General features: G+C 35.8%; 1 protein-coding gene across 5 annotated transcripts in view; it reads right to left on the bottom strand.

Moving 5' to 3' along the window:
* Nucleotides 1-26019, bottom strand: part of ZNF236 (zinc finger protein 236) — a 73789-nt gene that overhangs the window by 27269 nt on the left and 20501 nt on the right. For 4 of the 5 annotated variants that reach the window (XM_064705727.1, XM_064705728.1, XM_064705730.1 and 1 more), the window contains exons 6-17: nt 24765-24937; nt 22363-22509; nt 20469-20540; nt 16641-16844; nt 15332-15560; nt 13377-13649; nt 11441-11644; nt 9515-9659; nt 6961-7221; nt 6459-6709; nt 5744-5845; nt 743-894 (exon numbers count right to left, since the gene is read on the bottom strand). In XM_064705727.1, the coding sequence (XP_064561797.1) occupies nt 743-894; nt 5744-5845; nt 6459-6709; nt 6961-7221; nt 9515-9659; nt 11441-11644; nt 13377-13649; nt 15332-15560; nt 16641-16844; nt 20469-20540; nt 22363-22509; nt 24765-24937 (2213 nt within the window). The remainder of the gene's footprint in view (nt 1-742; nt 895-5743; nt 5846-6458; nt 6710-6960; nt 7222-9514; nt 9660-11440; nt 11645-13376; nt 13650-15331; nt 15561-16640; nt 16845-20468; nt 20541-22362; nt 22510-24764; nt 24938-26019) is intronic. The other variant, XM_064705729.1, reaches the window with a different exon arrangement.

The raw sequence follows: 26019 nt of genomic DNA on the forward strand, positions 1-26019 counted from the left end.
CCTGTAAGTAAAAGTCACAACAGAATAATCCTTGAGAGCAAGAAATTTCAAAATTGTAGACAAGGAAATTTCAAAGCCTGTAGGCTGAAATGACTCAAACTCTTCCAGATCCTAAAATCCACATCAGTTCTCTGACAACATTTGCACTTTGCAAACAAGCTTCAAGGGACAGCAGTTCCTAGAAGTCATCTTGGTAAATACATTACAACAGATTGTCTTCATGCTAGGTACTTCTAATGTCATAAAAGTTATAGTTAAACTGTATTTTTAGCAATTGAGCCCTTTTACAAATTTAACTAAATGAGAAGCATGCAAAAACATCATACACTGCATTATGCAAGCTCCATGAATGATGACCTAAAGATTTGTAATGCTTTTTTTATTGCTTGATCATATATGTCTATAAACATAGAGATTTAATAATTAGAAGAGAATATAATGAAATAATGTTAAATTATTTCATAACATTATATCCTCTCCTTAGTTTTAAAGTCACAAGCCAACATTATAGTATTTTTTTAAGTCTAGAGCATCAAAACATGCACTTCCTTTTCAGAAACTGTAGTCAAAGCACTTATCCTCTCCTCACGTTTCTAATTTCCAGTTGTTAAACATAAGCAATCTAGAGAAGAAATCCCAAAACTTTTCTGACTTCTTGTTTTGCCTAAATCACCAATGAAACAGTGCAAGAAAGTCACAACTGAACACAGAAAAATTAATCCTGCCTTCAAGTAGTACTTACTACATTAATAGTGTCTGTATTTGGAACCTGAAGAAGGGCTGGTGGATGATAACTCGTTGAAAGAGCCTGAGATTCAAGTGTGCTTGAATCCTGCAGCTGTTGTACAGCTGGAAATTGACTCTGTTGATTGTAGCTGTCATTCACAGTAAAACCTGCCAAAATTAAACAGTCATAAACCTGTAAAATACACTGATTTGGACTTTGAATAACACCACACTTTTCTGAAGACTACCTTCAAAAGAGAATAAGTAGCATTACCATATAGTAATAGTTGTACTCTTCACTGTTGAGCATCAAAACACACACAAGTTTCTGGCATCTACATAATAGGCATACAGGGTTACTTACCGTTAGCTGGAATTCTATTGGAAAATCTCCTCCACAGAAAAACACTGTTTGAAGTTCCTTCAGGGTGCCACAATTACCTTAGAGCCATTGAAATTTTGAATTTCTTGTATGTAAGCATGCATGTGTCAAACAGGTTGACCCATCTCCCTTTATCCACGTTGGTACCACGCTCCCTTAACTACACTGGAAGCCGATCACAAGGATGCAAAGCTCAGTGGGGAGGATGGCGGGTGAGTGGAGGAGATGACCCAATAGGAGAACTCCAGTTTCTGATAAAGTAACCCCATTTTCTCCTACTTTGGATCTCCTCCACATAGCCCCACTCTTTAGATAATAGTAAAGTAGAGCCTCTCAAAGGCAAACTGCAAAGTAAAAAAATAAACACATTTTTATTCACATCTCTGGTATAAAACCCTGAAATTTTTATTTGGTTTTGTTCTCCTGAAAGAGCAGGTCTTAATCATCTTTTCTAAATCAATGAATGAAATTATAGCACCAATTAATGAGAGCCAGGGAAATACAGCTCAGACTGCAGTCGTTTTCAACGCTATTAGAGATGTCCTTTTACCAACATTTTTAAATCTTAATACTTCCAGTATTAAAAAATAACCCATAATGTCATGTGGAAAAAAATTAAACCACAAGTATCAGTAATTAATGTATGGGCAACAATTTCAGTACTTCTGTGCAGTTTGCCTTTAGTGGACAAAAAGGGTGAAGATTATGAACACAGGGTAGAAACAAACCCACATCAGATGACCACAGCATCAAAGGCCAAAAAGCAATGCTTAAAGAATGTTTTTGAGCAACAGTAAAACAAAAACCTGGATCTGCTGAGTTTAAGCAGAAATGTTCCCAAAAGACACTTTCTACAGCAGAAGAATATTGTAATCAGTAGAGAAAAAAATCCCTATTTGTATGCTACTGCTTCCATCATAGAATGAAAACTCACAAATGTAAATAAACCTTGAAAGAATTATTAATCAGGTCATACCTAGTCACCAAACTTAATGCTGAAACTCGCATTCTCTCTCCTAGAAGTACCACAAGAATCCTAAAAGCTGGACTTTGTACCTCAACTGGCTTTTGTGAAATGACAAAAAAGTAGCCTGAAGAAAGCTATGGCATGAAACCTTCGGCATTGATAAGAGGGCTGCTAATTTCTACTTCTCAAATTAATTATAGAAGTATCTTTATAGAAAAATGACGTTCCCATTACATAGGATGAGAATACAAAAAAAAAAGACTCAAGAAACTGAAGCAAAGTGATGTTACTTACATGCCCTATATAAAAAAATCCTACTAAATATACTATGTAAAAACCTGAAATTTCTTTTTTAATCAGTAGGTGCATTTTATTAGCTAAGAAGAAAAAAAGGATTTACTGTACTATGACCTATTTCATTTCACTATGTTTGAATGAATTACTGAGATTTTGAAAAATTTCCCAGGATCATAAAAAATGCCCAAGAAGAGCACTGAATGTAGAGGTACTTGAGATTTGAGACCAAACTGAAGAAAGAAATGATACTTCTGAAAGTAGCTTGGGAATAAATACAAACCAAAGCTGTAACAAGAATATACACGATGCATCCCCATTTTGCTCAACTCCTAGCATAAGGATCAATTTCCTCACAAAATTTAATAAAGATCTGACAGTTTTGAGCATTCTAAAAGCATTTGCTACTGCCATATTATTTCTACAGAACAGCACTAAAAAACCCCATACCACCAAGCACCAGAACCCAGACATTCAGTCTGAGAAAGAAATTTCACAACCTTTATTTTCTGCTCTTGTTTTCATCACAGTATGTTGATTCCCAGAAGCTTTCGATCAATCTTAAAGGAACAGAGAGTACCTTAAGCTCTGTACAATAAGGGCAGCCTCTTACTACAAAGTTCTTCTAAATTTGGAATTGGATTTGGTGTTTTTCAATACAAGTAATCACTTGTGTAGCTTGGGATTTTTTCGGCTTTAGGACATCATCCAACCTTTTATCTTCAATATTAACAAAACATAGCAAAAAACAGAATACTCTGGAAATAATTTTACTCATAGAAAGATGTGTCTTGCCTGTGAGAATGAGAAAACAACACTATGATAGTTTGTAGTAAATACAATATTTAATTCAGAAGAAATTTCACACCTTTACTGACAGATCTAAACTAACACTATAAACACTGACACGAATATGTGCATCTCAGTAGGGATCAGTGACTATCAATTACTTGCTCTGCAGGTTTGCTTCTTAGGCAAAGGCAACCAGCTGGACAGTACTGACTGCAAATAGGTGTAAACTGAAAGATCAGTATTCTAAGTCCTGAGATTTCAGAGCAGCTTCTTAGGAAAGCAAATAGCATTCTGGTGGTACGGGTATGTTTGTATGGGCTACAGAACTAACAGCATTTGGACTTCTGATTTTTCAAGATCAATTGCCTATCACCACTATTTGAATTATCATTCAACCATGCTTACTGGGACACTTTTAAAGGAAGTAAAGGTGGTATCATTTATATGAAAACACATTTGCTGACAGGTAACCCAAAGACAGTTTCAGATAAAAGACACATTTTTTGTTCTGACTTCACTGAAAAGTCTTCAAATGAAGATGAATACACTACAAAGAACTTAAGTCCTTGTCCTCAGCCTCCAAATCTAGCTCAAATTCATCACTTGATACTGTAGCACCCTCATAGGATCTGCACTTCTTTACATGTCTGAACATATGAAGAAAATAAGCTATCTGAATAAACAAGAAATTCAACAGAAGTATTATGAACAAACCTGAAAGAAGAAATAAAGTTCTGCCAGGTCTATGCAGACCTAGAGATTACCCTCATCTGTCTAAAATGCAAAGTTGGGGTTTTTCCCTCAAAAAAAGAAAAAGAAAAATCAAACAACCTTCCAAAGACGTTTTTTTTTAAACTCCTATATAATTTTATTAATAAACACTGAATCAAAATATTTAATCAAGAATACAGCCCTATAAATATAAAGAATAAAAAAAGACAGTGTTTTAAGCTTGAATGTTCTGCCTAGCTGATAGGAAGAAGGAATCAGGAGCATGAAGCACAGATGCAGACATAGGGAGAGGGTCGACCAATTTAACGCATGCATCCGCGCAAATGCTTACCTACCTGAAATTCAAAAATTTTGAAGGGCTCCAGGATCTTCAAGGAAACTTCAAAGAGTTGGGAATCTGTGGATGAGATTCCAAGTAGAATAGGAGACGTCTTATACAAATGAGACTTTAAAATACCCACACCACACATGTTCTGCTTCTCTGAACCAATTTTACAACATATTGATGATCAATCTAGATTTCTGATGATGAAAGAATTGGTTTGTGGGTTCTAGAAGTCTTTCCCCTCCCCAAGAAATCATTTGATATTTACATAACACAGAAGATACACAGAAACTGAAGCTTAAATAAGATGATAAAACAAGAGTCACTTATTGGGTTTATAAATTCTAAGGAGCTACTAAAAAATACCAAATACAAATCACCACCACTCTTCAGAATAATGTGGAACAAAAGGCTGCTTTTTTTCCCATAGTGTCTTCTCATTCATTTGAAAAACTGTAAAAGTCAACCAATGAAAATAATCATAGTATTTTAAGAGGATCTGGATCAGTCTTGTTTAATAAAGGTGGAGACTTTAATTTTCTTTTCTTAACACACAAACCAGCACAACCTAGAGAATTAAAATTGGCAAATTATACTATTTCTTCACAGTGTGATACAACTCTCCACAGTCAATTAAGTTTTTACAAATGATACTATACAATTAAAAAGGAATGAAACTAAGAGCAGAGAAGTTTGTGCACATAGAATACCAATTACTGGTTATCAGCTACAGAAAGTTATTTCCTGGAGTCAGAAACAAGGAGATCAAGGGATAAGCCAGCGATGTTTCCAAATCAAAACAAATGAAAACCCCTTGAACATTCCCCACCTCAGCAACAGCCCCCCTGCCAGAAAACCCAAAACAACCACCAAGCAAACCCCAAAACAAAATTAGTAGCTTCATATTATATAACAATTCAAGAAATTCAGCTGTGAAAAGCAAAAAAAGACAGTCATTTCTTTACTATTTGCAGGCTACACACACGTACATATATTTCTCTGTATTTTAGGGGGAAAAATAGTTTCCAAGTGCTTACAATCTCTTAGTTCGCTAGTTTCATTGCTCTATGTAATATAAAAAGAAACCATTGTGCATAGGTGAAAATATGATTTTTATGTGACTATATTTTGCATTGTCTTTTTCCAAAAATGAATCCCAGTAGCTACTCACTCAAATCTTAAGGCTGTGTTTCTGATTATCTCAGGTTATGAGCATGTATACCAAGGGAGAAACCTGTGCAAACTGCCTACTGCCACAGCAAGTTCAAACACAATCAAGGAAAGAATATTACATGCTTGACTATAAAACCCATACTGTAATGACTATACATCGGCTCACAAAAGCAAAAAAAAAATTAAGTATTCATAATATTCTACCAAGTATAGCTTCAGAATGGTAATTTTTTTTTCAAGTTCTCTGCATTGCAGTTACTTTAACTGCAGACGCCCACTTTAAAAATGTTTATCATAGCTAGTAAAGCCAGATTTATAAAACTACTTTTTACCTCCTTTATTTATTACTAACCTTGTGATAAGCTCTGTTGATCAAATGGCTGCTGAGTTATAGTCTGTTGTTCAAACTGAGTGATGTTTTCCTGTAAAGCATGCTGGGATGTCACAAATCTATCTGAAATGGGGAAAGGAAGGAGAGGGAAAAGGGGGAATGAAAGAAAAAAAGATGTAATTAAATGTATATTTCAGTTGTGTTAAAATCCCCATATTTTACAGTCATCCAAATTTTCGCATTAAAAAGAAACCAAACAATTATTATCTAAACAGGTACTTAAATCTTTGTTTATAGTACATTTTATTAATATTCCCCTGTTGTACCTGATAACTCATTGCACCATGAAAAAAGAGCAAAGCAAAACCAAGATACTTTGTTCCACTATTAGAACATGGAACGTTCACCTCAAACCACAGGTATTACTTTCTAAATAGACTATAAGGCAGTGCCTTTTAATAATCAGAGAACTGACACAGTAAGGTTTTGTGGATGGATCATTTTTTTCTATATTTTTTTAGTAGTTTTGCTTGCAAAAACTAAAGAGTGCAAATCCTAATAATTTTATACTTTAATAGTAAATGTAAACACCAATGAATGAAACTGTACTATATATTTTAAGTAGCTAGTAAGTAGCCTTTATTTCATGTATTTTTGTAGCTCCTGTCAAGAAGCAATTATTTGAGAAATTGTAAACTTACCTCATTATAAACCTTATCATATTTCAAATACTCACCCTCATCTTGCTCTAAAGGCTGATCAGCCAATTCTTGTTCTAGTGCTGTTTCTTCTGTGCCTACTACTGGCTGCTGGTCTAACTCTAAAATAGCCTGCTGATCTGTTGCAACAGTTTCTGACTGCTGTAGCTCATCACTTTGAATCTCCACCTGCATTTGTGTAGAAACATGAACGCTCTGCTGATGTACTGCAGAATCATCTATTGAAGAAGACTGCTGATTCTGCTGAAGTTGCTGTGCAAGTTCATATCTACAAAGTAAGGTGAGAAAGTCTTTACAGTTTCAGTTAGACATTTATCCTATTTATATGAATAATTTTTTATTTTTACTGTACACCACAATTTACTATACCTGCAAAGGTACCTAAGGCTTGCTACCCATAAATAAAAATCCTTATTCAAACATATACAGCTGCTACACAGCAAAGATGCCTTTCCAAGCATCTTTAAGGAATGACTGCTGAATTACACTGGAAGACTTAAACAAAAATTGCAAGCATACCTATGAGTCTTCATGTGTTTTTTACAGTTGAGTGATGTTTTGAATGTTTTTTGACAGTAGGGACACATGTATGGTCGAAGGTCATTATGGATCCCCATGTGTCGCCTCAGGCTGCCACCAGTAGTGAAGGCCCCGTTGCACACAACGCACTTGAAAGCTTTCAATCCAGTGTGTGTTCTAATATGTGCTTTCAGAACTCCAGCTGACACAAAACCTCTTCCACACTGAGAGCACTTAAATGGCTTTTCACCTGTATGAGACCTTTTTAAGAGAAAGCAGAAGTTAAAATAGATTTAAACGTTTGATTTACAAAGTTATTAAAGGACTCAATTTTAAAACGAGTGAAATAAACCAAACTGATGTGACAGCTGTGTGGATGGAAGAGGCCTCAACTAGGAAAATCCAGAAATTAAACTTTATTAAGTTATAAACAACCTGGCAGGGCTAAAAACAATACTATCTGAGTAGTTTTAGTTATGTTGTGCAGTCCAACCTTCTTTTCAGATTGTACTTTGTCTCCATCACAGTATTTGGGTTTAATTTATCCATTCCAGATGGTGGAGTAGTTCTTAAGACTAGTATATTATCACTCACATGTATTTTCCTCAATTCACCTAACAAACTGTCCACAGAAGTTTGGAGGAAAAGACATGGTTCTCCTTATACATACTACCACTACACTTAACAACAAAACTCTTGGGAAAAGAACTGCGTCCATCCCGAATACCTCCCAAACAAGGCAAAATCTGTCTCTCAAAATGCTATGTGAAAAAAATATTCAAGTGGGGAAAGCTTGTCGTTTATCACAGTACATAGCACTCATTATATCCTTCCTCCCAAAGGTGCTGGAGGAGTTTCCCTTTAGGACTACACTGAGATACAAAACAGACAGAAGGAAAAGTTAGGAAATGAAATGGAATGCAACAAGAATTTCAAGGGTTACAACTGTAGCATCCCAGGAGAGAGTTAGAAAGAAGGCAATGGGAATGTTAGGAAATGGAAGGTAAAAGAAGCAAGGCTTAGTAAAATCAGAAAAAGTAAGGGACAGCTTATGATTACAGTAACCTTCGAAGTCTACAACCACCACATCAGAGACCATAACAAAGTACATGACAGACATTAAGATTACTCTTTTGCTACCAATACACATAATAATAATTAGCAGTAGGGTATCCTGACCTTCCTTGGTGTGCTTGGGGGATTATTTGACACACTATTCACAATCACTGCTCTACTGATTTTAAAATACCCCTACTACAAGTTTCCCTCTTTTTCAGAGAGGGAAACAAGCTTTGTAAGCAATGATCAGCACTACTCCATGAGGACACACTGTCCACAAAATTACCAAGCAAAGCAATTTAATAATAGCAATGCCAATTTACAAAGAGCAAACATGTGACAAGAAAAAGTTTCTAATTCCTCCACGACTTAAACAAAGCCAGGCTTCATTCAGTACTCAGTTCAAAGATAAGAAACACAGCAGCAGGTGATTCATACCCACATCCTATTTTTGCATTTTCAGTATAATTCAAAATTATTTTCATTTAAATCAATCCATCTGGAATGTGTCTACAGAAGACAAGGAGAAATCTAGGTAGGATATTACAAAAGAAAATATGGGATATTGTAAAGATTCCCTTCCTCCTGTTAAGACAGCATATAAAACCCAAGAACTGTTTCAAGGCAATGTGAGAACTTAAAAATACAGAACTTGATTTTTAAAGAGAGTATAAGGAGCTCATCATGATCTGAGCTAGAGAGAGTGAGAAAGCAGTACAGAGCTTACACTGCAGAAAAAAGCAGATTGCCACCTGCTCGTATGGACTCTGCCCTTAAATTCCAGCAACCATCTTTGGTGGGGCTTTTTCATATTTCTTCTTCTAGTTGTTTATAGTTTTTAAGTCAGAGAGCACTGTTTCATACCTTGACTAAATGTTAAATCTAATTGCCTGTAAAAACACAACCCGGTCTAACTTTGAAGCTATCTTCTCAAAACAAGACTAGATTAGTTACCTCCATTGGTTCTTCTACAGCCTAAATCTTTCTGTGACTCCATGACTGTGGTTCTAACAAGCACTGACTACACAGACATTGAACTGAGCTTCAAGGAACAAAATGATCCCCAGCAATATTTAATCAATTACAATGTAAGCTCCAATTCTTTTAGGTTTTCTATACAGAACAAAAGGCAAATTTCCATCTCAAAAAATAGGAGTTACATACAAAGCAGGCAATCTGGAGTATGCAATTACAAAATTACCACAAGAATTCACAAACAATGCTTTTTATTTTCTATACACAGTTTTGGAAGAAAGAATCCAAGTGTCAGTAAACTAAACTCCACAATGAACACAATAACTTGTACTGCAAATAGCCATGAGTTAGTCCAAAGTCTCCTCCAACTCAACAACAACAAAAAAAATCAATTATCACTGGTTCTGTGTTTAAGAGATGTTAAAAAAAAAATCTTCTCAGTGAATACTTATATAAATGTAATGTCTTTCCACAAATTTGATATGGCATACATTTCCTTTCTTGATTGTGCTTATTTTACCTGATGTGCTGTTTAAGATGACAGGATTTTTTATAGGCTCGATGGCAATAGTAGCATTTGTATGGTCTCTCTGCATTATTCACAAAATTATTGTTAAAATAGTTTTGGAAGACCTGGCTATTCCTCGGGATTGGCTGGATAAGACCTGCATACATAAACACACAAATAGGAAAAATTGATTGGTAAAGTTATTCCAAAGATGCAATAGTCTGAAGAGCTAGTATTTGAAAAGAAAGTATGACTAAACTTGTAGTATCCAAAAATATAAAGAAAATGTGCATGTTTTCAGCATTTACTTAAAATTATGCATACATACAGCATTACAGACATTATACTGTATGTGGTATTTTAATGGTAAGTTCTTTTATCCACAGGTCCACCTCACTACAGTAGCAGCCTTGTCTAAAATGAGCATTAACTTTGTCTAAAGCTGATAGCTATGAATTCATTGCTGATCCAATAATATCTTCTCCTTCCAACCTCGACCTTAGCAAATGATATTTAATCCATTTATATCAAGTAATATCAGGTATACAACTTGACAAATATTTAATACATCTTTTGGGAAAAGCACTGAAACAGAGAACAATTTGCAGACTTTTTTTAATAGACTTTTAGAAAAATTAAGACTACTATAGAAAGCAAAATATATGTCAACAGAAGTGCCACTCAAAGATTAACACTATTACAAAGTAACATTATTACATTCTTGACATCTCTAAAAGAACTATGATTCTTCTTGTGGGGGGGAAGGAGTAAAAATGTGGAAATACTGTCAGGGGGTGTAAAAAACATGACACACCTTCTAGATAAACAGTAGAACTTATTTTTACATTGAACATTCTAATATCAGCAGAGTTCATGTGTTATCAGCATCCATAGGAAACATCTTCTATAGTATTTCTTGTTAATATTAATATTTTTCCAAAAATCAGACTTTGATGGTGCAGATCTTAATTGTGTTGAAGGGGAGATTCTCTTCAGAACTGAGAAATGGGATTATACTTGTTTCTGGGGTTCACTCAAGAAAGAAATACTGCGTGATCTGTCTAGAGCTGTCAGCTAAGTTTTGTTTGCACCCCAAAAATTTAAGTTTCTTCTATATGATATCAAAATAACTGCTACTCTTGCTTTCAGTAACTCCTGGATGCAGTGAACGCAAAAGGATGTTTAAAGAGTGATAAAAAATTGTATCGATATAAGATAAAGGTATTACCAATGTAAGATTCCACCATGAAAATGACTGTGTGATAGATAAGCCAGGGGTTAGCATTAGCAGACTGTTCAATGAAACAACAAAGAGTAAACGTCTCACCCACTACACTGACCTCTACTGGACAACTACATATTGCTTTGTACAACTTCTTCCAAAAAGCAGTTTAACATTATCTTGTGACAATATTTATACAACAGAGTTATAATAACTGGATGAGTTCTCCCAAGCAGGCTCCAGAATTAAAGCTGCCTTTTTCTGAGATACGACCATGAATGATTACTACTAATTCAGTTGAGATCATAATTAAAACAAATACTTTAAAAACATGTAACAGACTGACTCATTATTATCTGTAATCTTTATTACAAATGTTGATTGAGACATGATCATCTTGAGAAGACTTTTGGTCATGAACTCTCATCTCCTCTATACCAACAGTCTAGCAATATTCAAATAAAACTAATATAAAAATGCACATAGCTTCTTACTGGTAAGGATTATACAGTTTAACTGTAAATAAAAAACACCCTTCTTATTAATTCTAGTGCAAGCAAACTATAAAATATGGCACTTTGCTAAAGTTTTTGATTACTTATTTCAACAAGCATCTTTACAAGTGAGCTCTGAATGCTTTTGATTGATTAAAATGCAGCCTTTATATTCCATTGAAACCCAAATCTCAAGAGAGCATGGATTTAGTCGCTCTTTACCTAAATCAGTTATGAGTATGGGCTCTTGCAAAGGGATGTCTGGTACTGGACCACTTGACTTTCCTACTCGAACTTTTGTGGGTTTACGTTGATGTCTCAGCTTTCTTAGCTCTGTGTGTTTGAAATGTGAAGTGATGTGAGTTTTCCGATGGCCCGATGTTCTGAACTTCTTGTCACAGTGAGGACAAGCAAAAGGCCTAACACCTGCAAAAGATAAAAAAAAAAAATTAGCTTAAAATTTTATTTCCATCAACCTAGAACTGCAACTTTAGAATACTGATTCTCTTTCCTGTAATTTTCTTTTTGCTTTCTCTCATAGTGTTTATTGTAACACAGGTTTTCAAAATAGATGCATAAAACTCAATGAAAATAACAACTAATCTGCTGAATGGCTAATTGACTGAAACACATCATTTGAAGCAAATTTGTTATCAAGAAACCGGATGATGCAAAAGTGACAGCAAATTTCAAGTGCTTCAGAAGCTGTCCTAAGAATTGCACATGGCAGGGTAAGTCCTTCCAAAACAAAATTTAAAAAAAATGTGACAAAAAGGAATCAGCAAACACAGGCAAGTATGTTATATAACAGGATAAAAGAGAGGGAACAGGGATGTAACAAAGTCAAAAAAATTCCAGATCCGTCTCTGAAAACATCAACTCTGTTTGATGGCAGTCAAAAAAGCATGCCAACAAAAGCATTAAAGAAAGACTTTTTTAATGCAAAATCCAGTAGAAGTATCTCCTTGAGAGAGATTTCCTAGAGAACTTGGTAAGTAAAAGACAGGCAAGGCTGAACAACTTTCTGGTTTTGTTCAAGGGGAAATCTTGGACTTTAAAGGCTAGGAAACACGACTGGGTATTATGAAGACAGCTTTTATCAAGTTCAATCACAGGCAGAAAAAATATAGAAGAATGAACCATTCGTCACAACGCAATAAATGAAACATTGTCTGAAAGTACATAGCAGCTCCATAAACACTGGACTACCTGTTTTCCAAGTCACCTAGTGCTTCTGCCACTCTGAATTAATCTGAATGCTTGTATGAAGGAAGCCTGAATTTAACAGAAAAAAAATACCGGCTTACAAGTTTACAAAAAAAATAAGTGGAAGACTTTCTGCAGATGAACCAACATTGATATTTCATGGATGAAATACATCAAACTATAAAGCATGTTGGATCCCAAATGCACCTAAGCTAATAAATGATACTTCTGCAGAAGGCAATTATATAAACAGGCACTAAAGGGAAGAGCAGCACATTTATCTTGCTGAAACTTTATTTACCTGAATGAACAAACAAAGAAAACAACCAGGTAACCTACCAAAAGCAGAAAATTCATTGCTCTTTATGGAAAGGATAGTTCAATCACATAAAAACATTCTGAAGACATCATATGTAAACAAAGACCATACGATCTGAGGAGTTCTAGGATATTAACTATAAGATGCTGAAAAAAGGTAAGCTGGTGAAAACATGACGCAAACTGTAAAGCACAAGAGAAAATGGGAAGCAACCAGCCCTGAGTGTTACAGTAAAATTATAAAAAAGTGTGGGGAGGAGGAGGAGGGAAGATCAAGAGCAAATATTAGAGATGACTGGGGATAAGTAAAATCAGAACTCAAATTGCAAGAGTATGACTCTTCAGAAAGCACAATTCAGAACAGTGGTAACTAGGAAGGAACAACAGCTGACTCATAATCAGAAAATTAAATGTCAATGTTTTTTGTAAGAGCCCCAAGTTTCAAAGCCATGAAACACTAGAAAGTTATGACAAAAAATGACACTCATCATGTACAACACAAAAATGATACAGTCCCTGACTGATGTTAACAATGACGTGGCAGACATGTCTACGACTTACACATTTCACAGTCTTTACTCATTCAAGGTCCCACCCACGTCATAGAATACACAAAGCCGTCTCAAGGCCTTACCTGTATGCAGGCGAATGTGAACTTTTAAACTCCCTGAGGTGGAAAAGCTTTTCATACAAAATTGGCACTTGAAAGCTTTAATGCCAGTGTGTGTTTTTATGTGTGCTGTTAGAGTGCTCTTCACGGCAAAGGCGCGGAAGCACTGGGGACACTTGTATGGCTTCTCGTGGGTGTGAATGCGAATGTGGCGCACTAAATCGCTTGGTTTTTTAAATTCTTTAGAGCAATATGGACAAACATGCCACCTGATTCCATTTTCTTCACGTATAGAACCTGAAACAAAGAATATGAAAATGAATGCTTTTTAAGCCTTCTAACAATTCTTGAAAACTCCCACTACTTTGATGCTACTGTACGAAACAATCAGGCCACAAAAACACTTTGTGAAATAGATGCCATTACAATACACTTCATATAAGATTAACTTCTCTATCAGACATATTCTACTTTATGAAAATGGTGATGGGCTGTAATGACAAAAAAAACCCCAAGAGAGTCCTGTTGAAATTCAAATAACACAATTTCTATACCACTTAGAAATGTAGAATGCAGTTGTAAATGCAATATACCAGTTAACTTATAACATCTCTAACACAAAATTATCCAACAATGACTGTAAATCCTCAACCACACCAGATTATTTTATGTACTTAACACCTAACTGGAGGAGATACTTTGCTTGACCCTCTCTTTTTCAAATTCAGACTTAAATTACAGTTTGTAAACTTGTAAAGAAAAAAAACTGCACAAGTCTCTCTCATAGATTAACAATTTAAGGCTACTTATTAAATAAAAGTTGGTTTATGATCCAAGAACCCTAAAGTCTGTCCTAAGGCAACAGGACATTTTTTCCCCAACAAAAAATGAAAGGAACCCCTCTAAAGCCTATCCAAGCTTTTTATCCAGGTATGTTGTTCAATATCAAATTGTTTGCTCATTTCAATACGCAAACCTAGTGGTTTTTTCCCTGTCAACACACTGAAGTCATGTTGCTTTATCAAAGCCAAAAGTTGTTGTGTTTGACTCTACAGCAGTGACCTTATATTTTTATTTGCGGTCACAGCAAATAAAAATTGCTGTTAAACACAAGCAACAAAATAACTATACACCAGAGAATAAATTTAATGTTAATTTTTATCACAGGTATACTGAAGAAGACAAGTTTTTACTTTAGATCAATTTCTCCTTGCAAAAGAAAAAGCAACACCAGTGTTGCTTTGTCTGTACAGCCTATGCAGATAGTACAGACAGAGATCAAAGGCTGCATTATAGCACTGTATATACCAGGCTGGCTGTAAAATATGAAGGCTTTACAGGGAACAAACAACTTCTGGCAGCCAAAAAGCTCAAGCAACCTTGAAAGTGAAGTTGCATTTAAGCACACAGAAACAAAATGCAGGCTTGCATACACACAGCAGAGTACAGAGGCAGAATAACAACATGTATTTATGGCAACAGTATCATATCAGTACTGCAATTCCAGAGACAGGTGACATGAAGAATTATTCATAATGCCAGCCTATGTCCTTCCCTACACAGATCGGTCATGATCTGCAGTCCTGCCCTTATGTCTCTGTAAGGCCTCACTTCCAAAGGGGAAGAACAGTCCTCGCAAGAACTCTACGCTGGGACACACAATGAAAACCCAGTCCTTGTCAGAGAAGGATGATGGGAGAGAATAATACATTCATATACTTTGCCCTTCTCTTGTAACTCCACTTTGTCCTTTTCTTGTAACTCCATGCCATCCTGACACGATTTTTTCATGAAAATACATTTTATAATAAAAATTATAATTATTATTAAGCATACCTTGCACTGTATTTAAGATAAGAACAAATACTGTTCATAACTAATCCACAACACATTTTGTGAAATCCCTTTAAAGCCATAAACACACCCACATTTATTACAGTCTTTGCCGCACAAGAAGTAGAAAGCAGTGGCAGTATTACCAGGCAAAAATGGTGATTTTTTCTTAATGAACTTTTTCTCCTTTTTATCCAGTTTATCTGTACTCTCTTGCTCCTTCTCTTGTTCAGCGCTATTAGAATCAGCCTGATGATTTGAGAGGCTCGGGACATCTGGGCTCTGATCCTGGGCCCCAGCAGCCTTAGCCTGGCTGCAGTCAGTAGAATGTGCAGAGACAGGAATTGATGACAATCCACTGTTCTCTAATGCTTGCTAAAAAAAAGAACAAAAAAACTTCTAGATTAAGGAAGAAACACTCCACAGTTATCCCCAACTTTTCTCACTCAAGTACTTGGAAGATACAATGAAAATATAATTAAATGAAATAAGTGTCTCTTTTCCAGAAAATTTCAGCTATATTTCAAATCTACAAATACACTACTACAGAGCATTGATTTCTGATTGTCAGTGAAATTTTAGCTTGGATTTTCTGCACTTAGAGCTGCCCTTTAGGAAACAACAACTTTTTTTTTTTTAACAGCTATCAGGAAAATAATTATGTATCACGTTGTTACTCTTTCCAATTCTTGATCACATTCCAGACACCAGAGAACTCAGCACACCTAACAACAGGGTGAGCCTGCCCATAGCTGCATAAAACATTTGGGTCTTCCAAACCCAAATTTAAATAGTATTTAAAAGTCTAGAGATGAAAATGTGCCTGACAGGTTAGCAGGCTACCAGTAACACTAAAGAATATTGTTCTCTGCCCTGCTCCATCCTGTTTGCACCCTTCTGGGGCACAGAATGCAGAGTAAGCACAGAAAGTAATTAATCACCCTACATTTCTTCTGTTACACTGCATCACCCTCTGCCATTATCAAGGACAAAATATAGAACGTTTTTTAGGAAAAACACAGACCAACTTTGGAAAAAAATTCTTGCTCAAATAGGAAATACTCAAATAGTCCTTATTAATTACAACAGGGTAAAGGCCAGGTATAGATTCTCATTTTTTAACCAGATAAAATATTTTTCCCCTCTTGAATGATATCATGTTTTAAACACTGCATAACCTAAGGACACGTCACAAGCTGTTTCCAGCCAACACGAAAAAGGAAGGCTTAAGTTATCAGTAAAAATATCCACATACGAGGTACACTTAAAGCCATACAAAGATATCTTGGTGCAGTCCATAGCCATTCAATAAATCTTTACAATTCTGTCTGGATTGTTTAGAAACCCATAAGGAATGTTACAATTGAAAATATTGAGAATGAATTTCATTAAAATATAAGAAAGAATGAGAAAGGAACACTGAAATGTAAAGCTGTTCTCACATAGAGCTCTTACCTGCAAAATATCTCTACTGATCCCCACTGCAATGTTGAGTTGTTGACCAGGTTGTTGAGGCTGGTTGTTTTCTACAGGACCTGGTTCTGATAACTCAAGGAGCTGCTGAATGACATCAGTGACAGTCTGCTGACCCTGGTGAGCAGCAGCTGGAGACACCTGGTTTTCTGTCTGTTGAAGAAGTGGAGACCGAAAATGTGTGGCCTGAAATATACAGCGGTACATTTTTCAAGTATCTGTTATGAACTCACCTGTCCAGCTCCCTTACCTGCAATGTCTGGTGCACTAGATGGATGGCAACTTATACAAGACAAAATGATTTTACAGAGCCTCATTCAAAGTTTGCGTGCTCCATTATAGAATTGCTTTCGTATATCCCCTTTTTTTTCAGTTCTTCCCAAGCTTGAAATTGTAAGCTTATAGCTTGAATTAAATTTACTGTTAACTACTGAACCTTCAACCAATTTAGAAAACACAGGGAGGGATCAACTACAAAACTCCATGTGTAAAAGCCACATGAAAAGTAATTCCCAAAAGAAATAAACTGACATGGCTATCTTTCTAAAGTTCACATTTATCTCAAGTAGGTCCTTCATAAAAAACAACCTTCCATTAGAGTTTTTTTTTTTAACTAAATTATCTGTGTTGCAGTATCAAAACCTTTCAGAACAAACAACTAACTTTTCCCCTTCAATTTGGAACCCTTGAAACCACTTAGTTCTAGAGCAATCTCTTCATGCACATCAGACTCTGTCAAAATACTAAAAAAATTTGTATTTTTGAAGTTAAAAAACTAATTTCCCAATCTTTAATTTGAAACTGTGTATCTTAGACTACCTCAGTAAAAAGATGAAGGAAACAAGTGATAAAGAGCCTTGGCATTTATTTTAAATTAAATCAGAAATAAAGACTCCTGTTTGCCTACATTTATAAACTTCTTATGACAAATAGACTGCATAAGTATAAAATTACTGAAACAACTGCTTTCAATATTTTTCTTATTGTAGAAAATAGAAATATGCATTTATACAATGGCTAGCCCCATAGCTGGGTATCCTAGAACATATTGGTTATTTACTTCTAATATTCACTTCTGTTCCCTAAAAAGAAACACTTCAAGGCGCATGTGCAACCACATACATTTATCAAAGGCTATCTTCTTTCAGATTATTTTTAGCAAACAATAATCTTAGGCTTCACATCTGTACTATTTCCTTCTAATCTGAAAACTTCCCTGAGATTTTCTTTATACTAACACTTCACACTAGACAGTTAAGATAACACTCACTGAAGTAAAGAAAGGATGGCTATAAAGAATTATATTAAGGAACATTATCTTGACTCGGATTATGTCCTGTGTATTTGATCAATTATTCTTAATGCCTTCTCATGAGAAGACGATAAAAACCAAATCCTTATCTTGCTTCTCTTGCATGCATGTGAGAATATCACTTGTTCCTTTCCTGATTTAACCATTAGTTCTTTTTGACCTCACTAGTGAGACACAAAAAGACTCCGTATCTCTTCAGATTCCAATTTAGCAAAAGCACTATAAACATTTCAATATGGGTGACACATTATATTGCAGTGAGAATGGCATTAACAGGAAGCAAACTTCAATGGAAGCAAAGCAGTTTGCTGAAGAGTGTAACAGCTCTTTATAGACACAATTTCTCTTCTGGAAACAGAATGTAAGGAGGTTTTTATGTAGAGCAGGGTGCCTATACTAAAAGTGTGTGAAATTCCCCCAGGCTTTACAAAGAGAAAAATTGATGCTATTGTTAATTAATTATTCTTAATTAAAATTAATGTTATTGTTAATGAAGGAACTTCTCAATATCATCTTTGTTATGAAAATTACAGCATTGTGTGAATTTAACCAGTGTGTCCTGCATATTTTGCAGCAGTTTATATACAGTCTCATGAGGGTTATCCTTTTTGAACAATAATGTACACACATGCACATATATGAAGTTTGTTACCATTACTCTTAAGACACTCTTCGTTCTAGAGTTAATTATAAGACATTTCAGAGGTCTGAAACGTTTATAGATGTTTATAATTGTGGTAATTTATAACTGTTAATTATAAAACATTTCAGAGGTCTCTTTCTAGGTCTTAGTTGAACATCTGATTTTAAAGACAACACAAAGAATGAAGTGTTTTATTACTGCTTTGTAATTCCGCTGTTGTTGAACTGGAACAGTGGACCTTGTGATGACCCTTGGTTTGTCTGATCTGCTGTGTAACACAGACAGTGTGCTTGCTCTGAGTGAATTACTCCTTCAAGTCACAGTAACTAAAAAATTAGAGCAGTTCTTTAAATCAAATAGTTTATTGTGGTTAACTTTTTCTGTTGCCATGCAACTTCAATATGCGGCTCCAAAAGTAAATTATCTTCACTAAAATTTCATACTTTATTTCCAAGTGTCAATTTGCCTAGCTATGACCCTCAAACTTTTTTTTCCACTCCTCTATTAAGGTGACAGACTTCTCCCTCTTCTTCAAAAGAGAAGAGATGAAATCATGTCTAAGTATTTCATCTGATGGACAAGGCAGCTAACACACCTTGAGTCTCTTCACTAATAAACACATCACAGCATATTTTAAGGATTCTGATGGCTCTGATTCCTCCTGTATCATTGATTACAGTTCATGAATAGTGAACACTATAAACAGACAACTGAAAAAAACCTAAAAATTGCCAGAATGAAATACAGATCAGCCTGGATTTGGAGAGACTGTGTTAACAGTTCAGTTGTATGAGGCTCAACAAGGCCAAGTGCTGGGTCCTGCGCTTAGGTCACACAAACCCCAGGCAGCGATACAGGCTGGGGGCAGAGTGGCTGCAAAGCTGCCTGGCAGTTTCAGGCACTTCTGGGAGGAGAAGGCAGTGGGATCCATTGCTCCCAACTCAGACCTCTCACTAGGAAAAACCTGGCACTCTTCATCACATTATCACAAAATACTTTGGAAGGGACTCATCAGCATCACCGAGTCCAACTCCTGGCCTTATGCGGGACACCCCAAGAGTCACATCACATGTCTGAGACATGGATGAGCTGCTTATGGAGACTTTAAAGCTGTACTGCCACATTTTCCAGATCCTGGTTTTGTGAGTACCACGCAAAATAATCAGTAACTGAAGTCAAGAGATGGTAAGTCAGATGGTCTGTCCCTAAGATACCACGCTGCAACCTACAGCTGACAAACAAGATGCTGTATAGCTGCAACAAAACCTGCCAGAATTCCCAGGGGAACAGGCACATACAGACCTTCCTGTACACCACAACTGTTTGCTGTGGAGTTCTAGAAAGTCAGCCCTGCATCATCCTTCCCCAGCTCCACAGCTCCTCCTGAGCCCCATGGTTCCTCTGCTACCAAAAACTGCCCATCAACTCAACCTGTATGAACACAGCTCCTTCCCTCTCCAACCAAACCATGGTAATCCCTGGAAAATAAAGGCAGAAGGGTAGGCCAATCCACGATTTTTAAGAATCCTTACTCTCTGATCTTCTTATACAGAAAAGTATTTTCCTCTATTTTGAAGAGCTATTGAAGAGACTTACATGCAAAATCACGAGTCTGCAAACAAATGAGGCAACATAATGGCAAATGAAGCAAACATAATATTCAAGATCTGTTCCACCTCTAAATAACCAGCTGCATTCATGAAGGAGCTTCCCTTCACATATTAGCTGATCCAACTTATCACAAAGTATCACAGCACACCCTTTTTCACTAGGTAAAAGAAATTTTACAAAATTATGTAAAGTTTCTCCAATTTATAGTCTTGACACAAAAATATGACCAAAACTTCACACTTACATTCTTCCATTTGTTATCAACAGGTTGCAAAAGATTAGTAGGGGACGTCGTTAAAGGCTGGGTGACAGAGTCCTACAGAGAAATCAAAATAATTTAAATCTTAATCAAAAAGAAGAAAAACATGGCTGATACAAAACATGGCAGAAAAGCAGCACAGAAAAATCAGTGTGAGAGAAAGAGAATACACTAAATCATTTTAGCTATAAATAAAAATGCAGCAAATGACAGCCTTACAGTCACTGTAATTTAGAAATATTCTCATATATCACATAAGAGTACATTCTTTGGTAGCACAGCACTTCAGGAAACTTCAGCTTTTGGAATGGGTACTTCATAAGGACATAATCCTTGCTTATCCCCAGGTATGTACCAAGGGATGACAGAGACTGATGGCAAACGTCAGAATAGAATTATTATACTGGAGATTTGTTGTTAAAGCAGTTCTGCAAGTTTTCAGCAGAATGAACAAAAGTTCTAATGTAAGAATGCTAGTGGTAATCTAATAATGCACTAAGTTTCTAATGCAATTTAAAAAATAGAAATAATTAAATATATGCAGATTCAGACATTAAATTACAAATAAAAAGCATAATCCCCTCTACTATGCAATTGACATCATTTTTTATCTCTGCTCCACCTTGCTAAACTTATTGGCATCTCTTTTAGAAAGAATGTTTTTCTCCCTCCTCTCTTTGCTTATACTACTGTATGGCATTTTTTGCCAGTCCACTCTTGCATGAAAGCAGCAAAGTATTCATGCAAGCAGAGATAATAGCCCACTGCTGTAATGACAATATGCTAAGTAAATCCAAAATATTTTAGTAAACAAAAAACAAAACAAAAAAACCAGAGCTGGCCAGGGAAAAAACACGTGAGGTAATAATGAAGGAATTCTTTTTCATCCTGCTTTTAGGATTAGGCTTAAGAATGTAGAAATGTAAAAAAGGACATAGTGAATATATGTACTTGCAAACAAGTAAGACACATTAGTCTTTCTTTTTATGAATTAACATGGAGAAACAAATAGCATCTGCCCTATAAAACAACTTCAGAAAATGTAAAAAAATAGCTTTTCCAAACATCATTACTAGACAGGTTATTTCAAGAAGACACAGCTGCAAAATGAAGTTCAGACTTCAAATGTTAACCTTCCCCTTTCAAAGACTGCTATTACTCATCACCCACTGAACATTAAAGCACGAGTTGGAGATAAGCAAAGCAGAAGAGACCAGGAGTAGAAAAGATTGTTCTAATAAAGAAAAAAAGAAGAGTACTATGATAAATGAAATATGCACTGGTTTAAAAAATACTGTAGTCTTATGAAACCAGAGATATTTTCTGAATTTCAGCTCTTTTTGTATCTTGATAAAGAAAAAAAAACCATTCACTGCTTCCAATAAAGCTATATTTTTTTCCTTTATAATCTGCCTAATAAGAAGCTAACATTTTAAAAAAGTTATCAGATATACACAGAAGAATCCACCATGTGTGTTATATAGACTAGAATTATACAAACAATTTCTGAAAATGATTTGAAACTAATACATTTTTTCAATAGTTCTAAAACTTCCCCATAATTTTTATTTTATCAGAGGAGGCTAACTTAATCTGTAAGAACAAGAATTATACTTTACTTAGTTGCAGAATTAAACTGCTACATTTTCAACCAAAGTGTCGAACTGTAAATACTTTTTTGCATATAGTTGGCCAATTTACATTTTCCCAATATTTAATCCTGCAAATTAATACCAAAAATCACACAAAACTTGAAAAAGACAAAAGACAGCTATAGGTCTAGAAGTTCTAATCTATCTGAAGAATTACTGGAATTATGATACAGACCTAATTAAACTCTCAAAGGCATTTTCATTTCATTTGGATCAGCAAAGCTTACCGCTGTAACATGAGATACATCTGTTGAAGCACTTGCAGAATTCTGTGGACCACCCATGTGCATCTTGCTGATATGTGTATTTAAACTACCCAAGCTTTTGAAGACACAGCTACATTCTGTACAGTTGTACGTAGGGCCATTCTTCACCTTAAAAAAAAAAATTAAGTAAATTTTCCCTACATCTACCAAATATCATGTTTTTACATTATTTTTCTACATAACAAGTAACTATGGGATTATGAGAGCTACAATGGTTTATTTTTTCAAGTACTAATACGCAGTTATGGAGTCAGGCTGGTACCTCTTGGATATATTCAGATTCATACAATCACATATCATTTATGTGCATGACTACAATTGCTTATTACCACTTGACAACACTGTGAAGCAGCAGACAGCAAAACTCATGTCCCGAAAACGAGGTCTCAGGCCTTTTTCTCTTCACCATTTCCTACCATTTCGAACTTAAAAGCAAAACTGAAATGCAACTTTACAATTAAGATATGCCTGAAGAGGAAACATAATACAAAAGGAAGTTTGGAAGTAGGAGATGAACAAACACAGACAAAACCAACACTGTGAAGAGCAGGGAAGTTCAATGTCTAGTTTGACCTGAATCTGAACACACAGAACTAGAAAGTGATCAGCAGCCACTTGTTTGAGACTTTCAGACCAATGGGTTAAGGTAATTAAAGCAGTTAAATTTGCAGATTCCAACCATCCTCACCTTCCCTCCTCAGTCCATCAAACATCAATAACATACAGTGTCTTACTTAAAATGTGCAGGTATTTAAAAGAAAACACACTGCAGTATATTATTGAAGAAAACACACTTGCAATATATTATTGATATTTCATATTTTGTGATAATAAACTGCCAACAAGACTTTCAAAAAGAGCTATTAAGTAATAAAATATGCTACAACTAAACTTTAGGAGTGCTTTAGGAAGTGAGAATCAACCTGTAATTCATTATCAGCTGCAATGTTATTCTGTAACTGTCTCAGAATAAAAGAGAGAATTCAGAGAGTTCCACACAGACTTGAAGAAAACACAGAAACAGTGAGAAAGAAAAAAAAACCCAGTAAGTTAACCAAAGCAGTCATAAATATTTATGTCCATGGATGGTGACTCCACCACTTCCCTGGGCAGCCCATTCTAATGTCTAATCACCTGTTCATGAAGGAATTCCTCCTGATGTCCAACCTAAACCTCCCCTGGCACAGCTTAAGACTGTGTCCTCTTGTCCTGTCGCTGGTGGCTTGGGAGAAGAGGCCAACCCCTACCTGGCCACAGCCTCCCTCCAGAGAGTTGTAGAGAGTGATAAGGTTACCCCAGAGCCTCCTTTTCTCCAGGCTAAACATCCCCAGCTCCCTCAGCCACTCCTCACAGAGTGCTTCAGACTCCTCAGCAGCTTCATTGCCCTTCTCTGGACATGCTCCAGGACCTCAATGTCCTTCCTGAATTGAGTGTCCCAAACTGAACACAGTACTCCAAGTTATATGACTTAACATAATTAAGTGTATCACACATTATTAGTACCCATATACTAAGGCATATCCTAAAAGTAAGAAGCTAACATGCTAAAAGGATCCTTAGTAATACCTACCATTGTAACACAAAAATTGAAAACAAGACTGCAAATCTCAGTTAGGCGAAGAGTGAGAACAAAAATGATATTGTGCACACAGGAAATAAAAGAAGCAAAAAGCACTACCTCTATCACTTCATAATTTCAAACCAAAACTGAGTCTCTTTCTATGGGTATTTCCAACCACAACTCACTAAAGTTTGCAAGGAAATTACTAAACAAAGTTGCATAGCTCATATTGCTAACAAGATTGTATTACTTTATCACAGCAGTACCTTCTGAGTCTTAAAAATTGTCTGCCAAAAAGAGAAAAAATCCAGACATAAAGAGGTCTGAATAATTTTTTTAAAAGAACTTATTCTGGAATTTTCTTCTACTTGTAACCAGAAACACTCTGCAAAAGGCTGCAAAACATACTTCAAAGAAAAATGGCAAGTATGTTCTAAAACAGAATTAGTGAGTCGCTGCTTGGCATTGAAATTTTTCACCATTTTCTGCTTGGCTACTTTGGCTTACTTTCATCTGATTCTAGTCCTTGTTCTCCCAAGACAGACACAGGTACATTTTTGTGCACGCAACCCCACTATTCATTAATCTGCCCATGTACTGAAAAGACACTGGCCAATGAAGGTTTTGCTACTTCTCCTGACTGTAATTTATTCAAACAAGCTAAGGGAAGCTCAGAGGTAAAAACAGCAAACCAGAATCTATACTATAGCAATAAATGCATACTGGTTGGAGCACACAGGAATAGCAAAACCGAGTTAAGCTGCATGTTAGCAGCCAGGACTCGATGAATAATGGCCTTTACCTCAGAGTGAACTCTCTGGATGTGTGACTGCAGGTTGCCTTTCTGGGAAAAGGCGGCGGGACAAAAGGCACAGGCGTGGGGCTTCTCCCCCGTGTGCTTGATCATGTGGGTCTGCAGAGCCCCCTTCTGGTTAAAGGCCTTCCCGCACTCGCTGCACTTGAAAGGTCTTTCACCTGCAGGGAAACAGCGGGAGGAGGAGGAAGGGCAAGGAGATTTAAGTAATGTCAGCAGTTTTCTGTAGCTAAACCAAAAATTGTATCCATTAAAATAAAATACACACGTTATTATATATGTTATTAGGAGGTTTTGACAATAAAATTGTTTACCTCAATTACCAACCTCAGCACCTACTCCGATGAAAATGTGGCCTTGTTGAAAAGGTTTTGTGACTTAGCTGATGATTACCAGTTTAAATGGTAAAATAAAAGAAATCTAGATGAAGCAATTATTCAAAATACCTTCCCTCAACTTGTGGTTTGAAAGATCTCAAAAGCTGCAATGCAAAATCATTGGAGCAAAAAAAAACAAAGGGAAAAAGAAAAAAGAAACCCAGATATGTTTTATACCAAATCCTATAAAATGCATACACCTTCACAGAAACAAGCAGGCCCAGAGGGTAAATGGACAGTAATAAATAACTAATAGTCAAAATTAAACCTTTTATCTAATTTAAAATCAGAAAGTCTTACAGCAACTCTGCAAAAGATGGTATATGGTTCCCACTCCCCAATAAATATTAAGAGTCGTTCACTCTTTGCAACCACATACTGAAAATACACAATGAAATAATGTTTTAGACAGTTCTGCTCAGAAAATAATTTTAAAAACTGTTCATATTGAATATTTAAAGAAAAATTAGCCACCATTTTTACAGAAATGCTCGGTCACAATTTCCCAGTTTTGGTGCCCTCAGTACTGTGTATAATTACACTTTTTGTATGTTACCAGATAAGCATGAAGAACCCCCCAGTTAGAGAACATACGAGGACTGCTTAAACAGATTACAAAGCTACATAAACTTACTAATGATAAATTTCAGTTTCTTACAACCATGTGTCCTACTTAACTCCTGGGAACCTCCACTTTGAACTTAGTAATAATACTTTTTTTCTTCTAGTGAAATAGTTCAGCTGTGGTAACTCTAGGACCTTGAAAATAGTTAACATCTTGCCTTTGCACATTTCCACAGCCAAGACCAGTATAAGCACCACTGGGTGCTATCTTTGCTACACCAGTAAGTCCTACCATGTACACA

The sequence above is a fragment of the Zonotrichia leucophrys genome, chromosome 2 (genome assembly GCF_028769735.1).
Source record: "Zonotrichia leucophrys gambelii isolate GWCS_2022_RI chromosome 2, RI_Zleu_2.0, whole genome shotgun sequence".
NCBI classification, from domain to species: Eukaryota; Metazoa; Chordata; class Aves; order Passeriformes; family Passerellidae; genus Zonotrichia; species Zonotrichia leucophrys.